The 10,255-nt window shown below is 37.1% G+C and overlaps 1 protein-coding gene across 1 annotated transcript; it reads left to right on the forward strand.

The window, feature by feature from the left end:
• The first annotated feature begins 5,586 nt into the window (after window positions 1-5,586).
• On the forward strand, window positions 5,587-8,407 carry hsd17b1 (hydroxysteroid (17-beta) dehydrogenase 1). Its single transcript, XM_015385946.1, has 6 exons — window positions 5,587-5,725; window positions 5,925-6,086; window positions 6,173-6,352; window positions 6,424-6,517; window positions 6,629-6,812; window positions 8,255-8,407. The coding sequence occupies exons 1-6, from the start codon at window positions 5,623-5,625 to the stop codon at window positions 8,405-8,407; spliced, it is 876 nt and encodes a 291-aa protein (XP_015241432.1). The 5' UTR covers window positions 5,587-5,622.
• Window positions 8,408-10,255: the final 1,848 nt, after the last annotated feature.

The raw sequence follows: 10,255 nt of genomic DNA on the forward strand, positions 1-10,255 counted from the left end.
CAAAAGAATGGATGTATAATGTGAGCTGTTTTGTCTGGGAGGGATTTTTTCACTTAGGGGCATGCTTGGGAACACAATGCATGTTTTGTCTGCACTCTTAGTAACAGCCTTCTCAGGGCTACATATAAACAGAAGTAACCAGGTGGAGGGAGAGGAGTGCCGCTGATTTCATCACTTTCTCTGGGGAGTTAGGTCAACATATGGGGAAGATTTTATCTTTTATATAAAAAGAGAATAATAGTAAGTCAAAACAGAAAATAGAGTCCCATATGTGAAATAAAATTCCCAGTAATACAGGGGACTGTACTTTTCAATGCTAACTACTCCTTGCTGACTTTAATGGGAAGAACTCTTTTTGTTCATTACGTAAATACCAGGATGGATCACATGCAATGGATACCATTCAGAGCTTCACATAACCTCATTCCAGGTGTGGGACTAATTCCTAAAGGTTTTGACATTCATCTCCTCCACCTGGAGCAGCAGAAAGAAACAACACAGCAAACCATTAACAGAGGAGACAAGTTTAGAGGGCATTTTTGGACAAAGCAGCAACATTTTTAAGGTGCATATTTAAAGGGTTTTGTTGAAACTGGGTCAGTTTTAAAGCCATTAGTGTCTTTCTTACACTCTCTGTCAGATGACGGATAGGACCAGGTAAATCCTGAATGATCACATCTTAGCTTTGAATATCAACCTGCCAGCTTTTTAAAAAAAAAAGCTGGTAATGAATTTTGTTTGCACATACACAGCTCAGAAACGTGAGCTCATCAACAAAACAGCGTTCCCCTCTATGTAATGCAGCTGTGAGTGGAATGCATAAGCTCTGACTGTGTCCTCTAACCTACTGTTTGAGCTGTAATTATGATATCAAAGCTTTTGGTTAAACTCGGGTCAAGTCTGATCCCCAGCAGACAGATCCGAGTGCCAAAAAGTCCAGAGAGAAAGAACAGGATGTCTTATGTGAAGAGAATTCTTCACATAGTTGATTCAAGGGACATTTCCCATGACACAATTGCTGCCATTCCTTGGAAGACTAAGGTTTTGTATACAAACAGGTCTGAGGGACTGCCAAGCCAGAGGGTCAAACTGTGGACCTTAGGGTTGCAGCTGACGTCAAAGCTTGTGTCGTTCTGAGTACTATAAACCTTCACTAATCTCAATTTTTTTCCTCTTTGAAAAAGTATGAAATATGAACTGATGAGACACGAACGAACTACAGCTTTAGAGAGGAATGAAAGTGTCCTCATACTTTGTGGTTTACAAAGAAAGGATGAAAAATGCTTTGTGCCAAATGCTGATCATTATCTCCTGTATTTTCTGTGGAACTTGCAAAAAATAAACTACTAACATATTGCACTGCATCATACTTGTAAAGATCTTGCTTTTGAATTAAAATAGGTATAACTTATTTCACAAAGTTGTGAATTAAAATTGTATCCTCATACTTTCTGAAAATGAATGTCCTGTCCTACATCATGCCAAAGCATCTTAAAGAGAACGAAGACCGAACTTTCACTTGACCATTCCAAATCCATCAGTTAGTCAAAGGTGCACTCACTGATTTGCTTTAAATCATTGTCCTGCTGCATAACACAAGTTTTTCTGAGCAGATTGTAAGTGCTTATAAGTGTTTAATGAAAGTACCTCCCTCTGATTTCCCCTTTGAAATGTAAAACTAATCATCCTGAAGCATCCGAGGAGGGTCCGCCACATTAAAGAGCTTTCAAAACATCGTAGGGGGTAAGTCGAGTGGACCGTTAAACCCTTAAAGAGCGAGTCAGCATCAGTGCAGACCTGCTGGAATTTGGCAGCAGGTGTAACAGCGACCTAATGGCGGAGGAAACATGTGCATTAAAATAATTAATCTCATATCAACCTGCGCCACACAGTTACAGCCACGCACATCTCATTGTGTCATCTCATTGCTATAGCATCGACTGCTTTCCTTCTCAGTTGGAGGGAAGATGCTATCCCATTCTTGTTTATACCCCCCACCACCATATTCAATCAAGGTGCCTTCCAAAGCCCAAAGTGCGGCTTTATCAGAAGTGATCCTCGATAGTTAAGTGGTATTAGAAGGGGGCGATTTGGGATTCAGCCAACTACTTTCTGAACTTCAACCAGAACCTTTGTTTCCTGTCTTTCATCACTGTACAGATTGATTAAATAAAGAGCGTCTGACCTGGTAACCATGGTAACACTGGACAGACACACCTGGATTAATCAGTCTGTCCAGTAATGAAAGAGCAAACAATGTTTCAGGAAGTAGTTTTACAGTTAATATGGTTTACTGGCATCCCAATTCTCAAATTGCTGACTAAGACATATACATTCCTCTGTAAGTAATGCATTGTTCTTTAGATCTGATAATGTTTTCAGCCCACTTCATGTTTCCAAACAGGTTGTATTTGAACAATTCTTGATTCTGCTTCTCTTGTGCTCATCAGTCCAGGATACCGCTAAAGGAATCAATCATAATTTATCTATTATTTCACATGTGGTGATGACTTTCAAATAGAGTACGGTTAGTTTGGATAGTTTCTTTCATTGTATTCTTCTATGAACTAAAACACTGATTGTTGATCTGAAACTAAAAGATATGCCATCTGTCAGATGGCTATTTATTTCTATCAGAGTGCTGTATGTGAGGTCACAAGTATTTAGATTTTCCACATAGCTTTTCTATTTTCAGCCAAGATGATTTTATCAAGAAACAATTGTAACCTTTGTCTCTTTTGTCACCTTACCATACATTTTTGTTTTTCACAAAAAGAGAGTTACAAGCACCAAGGTTGTCAGAGGTGAACAATTTAAAGATCAGAAAAGAAACCAAAGCCACATCCTATATGTTCATTTTCTCAACCACTTTCACAATGCACTCCGTCAGGCACTACAGCAGACTTTTGTAACTGTCATAGAAATGAGTGCCATATTTAAGTGCATATATACATAAAACCTACCCTATCAGGAAAGCATGTTTTTTTTTTTTCAATAAAACATGTCATGCAAACAAAAGGGAAAAATGCTTAGCAGTGATATGTTTTAGTTGCACAGATGTGGGTTTCTTTACATTTGGACAGTGGGACAAAATTTCCCATTATGTCATATTTTCAGTACAGTTTGAAGCTTAATACCATCATACACATGCCATTGTTGATATGATCAAACACTACGTGTCTGTTATGTTTCAGTATCCTAGATACGAGGAAGCTGTATCTCTTTCCTCATACTAGGATCCCTGAAATCATCACGTGAAGAACATGAAGAAAAGAATGTAAGTTCTTATCAGATTCAAAAGATGGATTTGATATTTAAACTGTAAACTATTCTCTTGTGAGAAATAAAACATCAACCAAAAAGCTTCATCTACATTTGTCAGGTATAGCGTGCCATTTAACTTTACCGCATGCACCACAGCGCGTCTATAGTTGTTTCACTTCTACTCACTACTCTCACATGGGACATCCTGTCGAACACATCTGCTTCTGTTCCCTTTATTAAAGTACAACTCTTATTCTAAGTCGACATGCATTCATGAGTCTCCTCTGGACTCACAGTCTTTCACCAGATTAGCATAAGAATGCAAAGGCCTCAGGTGACTGTAGAGCCAATCTTTTTCCAGTCTTAAACTGGTTTCAATGCAGAGTCCAAATGGCAATCCTCTGCATCAAATATCTTAAATGAGCTTTCACTTTTTTTCTGTAAAATGCCACAAAGGCATGTGGCTGTGCACGTGGGATAACTTTCCTCTGGCTCTCCTCACAGCTGTAGACTTTTTAAAAGTCTGTTTGCCCTTGTGATGTGGGTTAGCCTTGCCAGAGAGTAATTTTAATGTCTTTCTGGGTCACTGTGCACTTCCAGTGGACCTCCTGATAATTATTGTGCCTCAGAGAAACTGCAGGTCATGTGTGGCAAGAATCTTCCAAAAAAAACTGGTGCTTTCACTGTGTTGATAGAATTGATCCAAAGACAGACAGCTAGCATTTCTGACTGCAGCTCATTTGTTTGAGAGTAGACTGTTATAAACAGGACACAAGGCTGAGCAAGGAAACATTTCATGTTCCTCCATTCACATGTTGGCTCATTGTCATTTTTAGCATTGCAATGTTCTTAGGTAGAGCATGCAATATGAATCAGACAGGCAAAACTATGGTCTGCCTCTGTAGTTCAAATGGAAACAACAAATCCCAAAATTTCAAGAAATAAAACAGCTAAATTCCAACTTAGGTCACTCAGTTCAAAAGCTTAAAACAATACATGGGAGTTGTAGATTTTTCTAAGAGGCTCAATGTTCACTGTTATCTGTCCTGCAGACTGTGGGACAGCAGCCAAACTGATGCCATCTCAAGGAGAGGAACGCAACAAAATGGCAGGAAATTCCTTCTTGGTTTGCTCCCATCAAAAAAAAGAAATTCTTTTTAAATCTGGCTGCCAAGCAGTTTCACAAATATGCAAGCTGTTCTTACAAACAACGCAATGATTTGTTGAAGAATTGTCATGTAATTGTGGCCAACATGGGCTGTTCACTGTGCCCACAATCCTATTCAGCTTAAAAGTGAACATGCTAAAGATTAACATTCTTTTGCATGGAGAGTAAAAAGCTTTCAGTTACTATTCAATATTTTTCTATGTATTAGAAACTGAAATAAGGACGTGACTGTTCCAAATGGCTCAGATGGTCATGTAAACAACAGTTAAGTCAGAAATCAACTCTCTCAAATGAATATATTGCACACAATGCCACCTGCTGGTAACCCTTTGATCTTCAAATAAAGAGATTTTTTAGATAAAAAAAAAAAAAAAAAAATAGAGATGTCTCTGCCCTGAGTGTAATAAATTAATTGAAAACCATTGATGTTATGTCTAATCCTGGGCTGTGGGTGGCAGTTTAAAAATAAACATTTGCATGGTACACTGCATTAAGTGTTTTTAAATATGTTATACTAAATCAGGGCACACCTTTAATCGGGGTCAGAAGTCCTACTTTTTCATGTTTGCATAAGTTAAGTACCTCTCACTGAGGTTTCATGCCAGGAAGGCATTTTAGAGACTGCACTGTAGACAAGGTATGAAGAAAACAACAATTATGAGCTAACCTTACATCACTCATCACCAATCTGTAAAAAAAATAGGTTAGGTCTATAAGTTAGAGATCTTACTGTATTGGTGCTGTGTCAGGCTTAAACCTATTGTTGATTTTTGGTCAATAAATCATAAATTATTTGCTAAAGGGGACAATAGTGACATTGTGATCTTGTGCTGCCATCTGGTGCTTAGTGAAAGCACAGACAGAATAACAAAGATGGGCTTAGATCGGTCATGATGTCATTCCCTCCAACCAATCATTGGACCTTCTCATTAATACTGCTGGAAACTTTTACATAACACACAAAAACAAGGTTTTGTCTCCCACACATCTCTAATAAAAATAAAACAATCCTGACTTACAAGGTCATGAGAAAAAAAAAATGGAGCACCAGGTGGTTGATAACGCATGGCCTTGTGATGGTCAGAAAGCAAATTTCACCAGCCTCAAATCCCATTGTCTCACTTAGTTTGACTGTCTGTACCTTGCAGCAGCTACTTTCTTTGTCAATACAACATTTTTGAGACGCCATCATGTCCGCGGACAAGAAAGTAGTGTTGATTACCGGATGCTCCTCTGGGATTGGACTCAGCCTGGCTGTGCGTTTGGCCTCAGACTCCAGCAAAATATTCAAAGGTAACAACAGACAACACTTTTTAGTTATAATCTTGATGCATTGTTCAAGAGCTTTAAATTGGGTAAAGCTATTTAATTACAAATGAACACAAAATACCTTGTCACTCTATCAGATTTTATAACGTTTCTTGCAATTCCTTCACTGTTCTATGCATTTTTTTAAATAAAGCAGAAACATGGCCTATGCCTTTTGTTTTAGTTTATGCCACAATGAGGAACCTGGCCAAGAAAGAACGTCTCTTAGAGAGTGTAAAAGGCCTACACCGCGATACTTTGGAAATCCTTCAAATGGACGTGACTGATAGGCAATCCATCATGAACGCGCGAGAAAAAGTGGTGGAGAAACGGGTGGACATTCTAGGTTTGTTCCTGAGCCTCTGTTATTTCCTTCAAATTGGATTGGTTGCCATTTCCAGGTGTTAATGGCCCCATTTTCTATATTTACAGTCTGTAACGCCGGTGTTGGTTTAATGGGACCTCTGGAGATTCAGTCCTTAGACTCAATGAAGCATATTCTGGAGGTCAACCTTCTCGGCACCATTCAGACCATTCAGGTCTTCTTGTCAGACATGAAAGCTCAAGGTCAGGGCCGGATTCTGGTTACTGGCAGCACAGGAGGACTTCATGGTGAGTTAAACAAACCAAAAAGGAGTTATGTTAATTTTTTTCCTAAACAGCTTACTTGAATGTTCTCGCAGGTCTTCCATTTAATGAAGTGTACTGTGCCAGTAAGTTTGCAATTGAGGGAGCATGCGAGAGTCTGGCTGTTCTTTTGCAACACTTTAATATCCAGTGAGTTTTAATGGCCATTTTAACTGAATTTTGTAAATGAGCATGCTTAAGAATTGTTCAATAACTAAATCTAACTTAGAACAGACTAAATGAAATGTTTTTGTTTCACAGAGTCAGTCTCATTGAGTGTGGTCCAGTCAATAGTGACTTTCTCGTTAACCTGCAGAAGGCGGAGCTCGGGGATGAATCTCTTCAACAGGTTGATGGCCAAACGCTCAGTCTGTATGAAAAATACCTGCAACACTGCAGCATGGTTTTCCAAAACGCTGCACAAGACACCGAAGACATTGTAAAGGTGTGCAAGGGGTCTCTAGCACTATGATATCCTCATCACTAACCGCACTGCAGAAATAAATTAAGTTCGGTAAAATGAATTACATAACATGAGACTGCAATAAAATAAAATCACATCACACAACCCATGAACACATGTACCACAAAGTATTTATTGGCATTGATTTCTTTCATTTTGGAAGATCCGTGATCGGCCAATACTTGATGTGAAACTGATCTTTTCCAAAAGTCCGCAAATGTCTGAAAATCAATGCTCTAAACATTGATTCATATTTGATAACAGTCTTTCTTATTTCATGTGTACTTATACATGCCTTTCATTAAGAAAATATTAAAATATTTAAGTGTTTTATGATCTTATAACAACTGACTCTGTCGGCTATGGAAAAAAAATCGGCATTGATCAAAATCAAAATCGGCATGTTCGGCTTTTTAGAGATTAGGAATCGGCGATCGGCCAGAAAGCTGCAATCAGTGCACCCTAAGGTCTAATGATTAAACAGCTATTCCTTGGTAGAGAACTATTCTGTAATATATATGTAATTCTAATGATAATGCTTTACTGCAATGATTTCCATACTCTCCAGTGTCATAATGCACAACATTTGTCTTTTATTGATTGAAAAACACTAAAAATCTAAGAATCTTATTGTGTCAAAATCCTGCTAGGTTTATAAGGCTACATAAATGCTTTCCGTAGAAAAGGAAAAAAAATGGATATAATATAACTAATTAATAACTACTTTGCAGCTGTAAAATTAGAACTACGGTTCAACAGAATAAAGTGTAAAAATGATATTTTCATGTACCCTAAAATATACATAGAAGTCAAAACAGCCCCATACACCACCAGCTTCAGCAAAGACTACCGAATAATATTAGGTCAACAAAATTATTACAAAGGATAAGTTTTAAAAATAATAACATATAAGACAAAATAAAATCAGAAACTTATTCAAATCCAGCTGACCTAAAACAAAAGCAAAAACCAATTGAAGTTAAGATTTTTTTTCTTAATTAAAAACTTTTAAAAAGAATATTACTGTTTATTTATTTGTAAAAAGATAAAACAGGATAAAATAAGTAGTTTAAAATCGTCTTGTTGAAGTAAAACGTACCTATTCTGGAAATGACGTTGTCAGAATAGCAGCGTATCCTGATCCAAAACTCATTGTTAGCATTGCTGGTTGATTCAGTAATGTGGATTTTAATAAGATTGAGCAGCAATCTTAAATCACTGAAAGTACATGGCGGGCTTTAAATTCTTGTTTTCCGCCATTACTAATTGTAATCCTGTTGATAGTGACTCAGTTGGAGGAAAGATAAAGTTATGGAGCTTATCCAAATAGTTTTTCACCATTTGTAATAATAATAATAATAAATACATACATTTTATAATTATTGCATATGTTTTCTCACATCTTTGATTTTTTTTCTCTGCAGGTATTTCTAGAAGCCATCCATTCAACCAAACCTGCATTCAGATACTTCACCAACAGCGTCATGCCGCCTCTCACCAACCTGAAAGTCTCAGAACCGGATGGAATGAATTACATAACAGCTTTGAGCCAGATCATTTTTTCAGATGATCAATAATTCCAGAAATGTCATTCAAACTCCCACTTTATCTGCAGACTTTTGCCTAGATCAAAAGAACAATATTTGCTTCTTCTAATTTTAGCTTCTGGGACAAAGTTGATAAAGTGAGTTTTGTAAGAAAAGTACACAAAAAGAGGTGGTTTCATAGCCTATTTTAGTCTGTTAGCTTTACTTGTGGAATACTGCTTAATAAAGATTATGCATCAAGGTTTAAGTCATTCCACAGTCTTTGCATTAATGTTATTCAATAGCTCGCTTATCTCGCATTCCTTATTATCTCTGGCATGCCCAAGCTTCAGGCAGGATTCTTGTGATGCCTTGTTGAGGTTGAACATTTCTAAAAATGTACTTATGTAATTTTTGTTCATTTTCTATTTTTGAAATGTGGGGATATTTTTAAACCAGTTACAGAACTGTGGTTATGTAAAGAAATAAAACTAACCCTTGAAAAATGACAAGTATCATAAAGTGTTGCAGACTCAGGAAGACATTCTTCGAGGAGACCCAAAGTAAATGAAGAAGAGAACATCTGCATGTTTCATATACAGTACAGATGAAGCAATAATCTTTTGTTCACTTCTTCAAGTCAGATTTCTGCTTATATGTCATGTCACATAGAGGATTGTAGGATTCATTATATCTGGATATTGTGATATTTTGAGTTCCCTATGCTAAACGAAGTATGATAGGAAGGATACAGATTCCTTTTCCAACACAAGCACTATTCAGACACCTCTTATCATGCTGACACAATCCATTTGGCTAAAGAGTGATTACCCATTTGCAGTATTCCGACTGACTCAAACATAAATGCAAAGAAAGCTGTAGAGCTTGACGACTCCATTTTGTCCATCTTTCCTACAGGACACTACCTCGATCAGAAGAGGCTGAAGCAGGGACTGTATCGCCACCCCTGGGATAATATCTCCTATGTATTGCCTGAGCATATTTCTATGTAATTAAAGACACTAAGCTGCTACCAGAGGTGGTTAGAGTACCCACAAATGGGACTTAAGTCAAGTAGCACTACTTTACTCAACTAGAAATAAAAAAAAAATAGCCTTTGAAGAAATTAGTCAAGTTAGGGTAAAAAAGTATTTGGTAAAAAGGCTACTCAAGTACAGAGTAAGAGATGTACTGGCTACCAATGTTCAAAACAGCTGATTTAATATTTTTTAGTTATTTAACTTACAAAATCAATAACTAGACTATGAAAGAGTAGGTTAAATTACAATAATCAGTTTACTGTATTATCACTGAGCCTCCAACGATACGGCAAACAATTCAGTTGGAAAATAACATTTAACCAATGAGTCTTGACTACAAAGATGTTTTGTTTAAAACAAGCTTGTTCTCAGTGGATTACTCTAAATGGATGGAGTAGACAGAAAATGTAGTCAAATAAAAGTATCAACATAATTTTACTCTAGTAAAAGTAGAAATTAAAATGCTCTAAAACTACTACTAAAATTTCATTAAAAAAAAAAAAGTTACTTATGTGAATGTAACTAGTAACTACCCACCTCTGGCTGCTACACGCCATCCATCAGTTCCACACTCTGATCTGCTACTTCAGAAACTACATAGTGGCAATATATAGGGACCACTATTCATCATTCTGCTTCATTGCATCTCTATTCTCCCACTCTGCAGTATTTTTTAGTTCAATCTCTAACTTTATGTTCTCTCTGTTTTTCCTTATAGTAGCTTCATCCGGTCTGTTCCTTTTTGGCTTTGACACCATCCCGGAGAGAAATATAATTTGTGCCGCTGCCATCAATGCCTTTGAATATAGATGCTGGAGCTTGGCCCGTTTTTCAGTGTAGTCCTGTTTCTCTGACTGTG

The sequence above is a fragment of the Cyprinodon variegatus genome, unplaced genomic scaffold (genome assembly GCF_000732505.1).
Source record: "Cyprinodon variegatus isolate N-32 unplaced genomic scaffold, C_variegatus-1.0 Scaffold352, whole genome shotgun sequence".
Lineage (NCBI taxonomy): Eukaryota > Metazoa > Chordata > Actinopteri > Cyprinodontiformes > Cyprinodontidae > Cyprinodon > Cyprinodon variegatus.

Excerpts from the sequence above, each read along its gene's own strand:
- hsd17b1 (XM_015385946.1), top strand. The coding sequence starts at position 5,623 with ATGTCCGCGGACAAGAAAGTAGTGTTGATTACCGGATGCTCCTCTGGG. Across the intron at positions 6,353-6,423 it reads CAGCACAGGAGGACTTCATG|GTCTTCCATTTAATGAAGTG; the intron begins GTGAGTTAAACA and ends ATGTTCTCGCAG. Across the intron at positions 6,813-8,254 it reads ACACCGAAGACATTGTAAAG|GTATTTCTAGAAGCCATCCA; the intron begins GTGTGCAAGGGG and ends TTTTCTCTGCAG.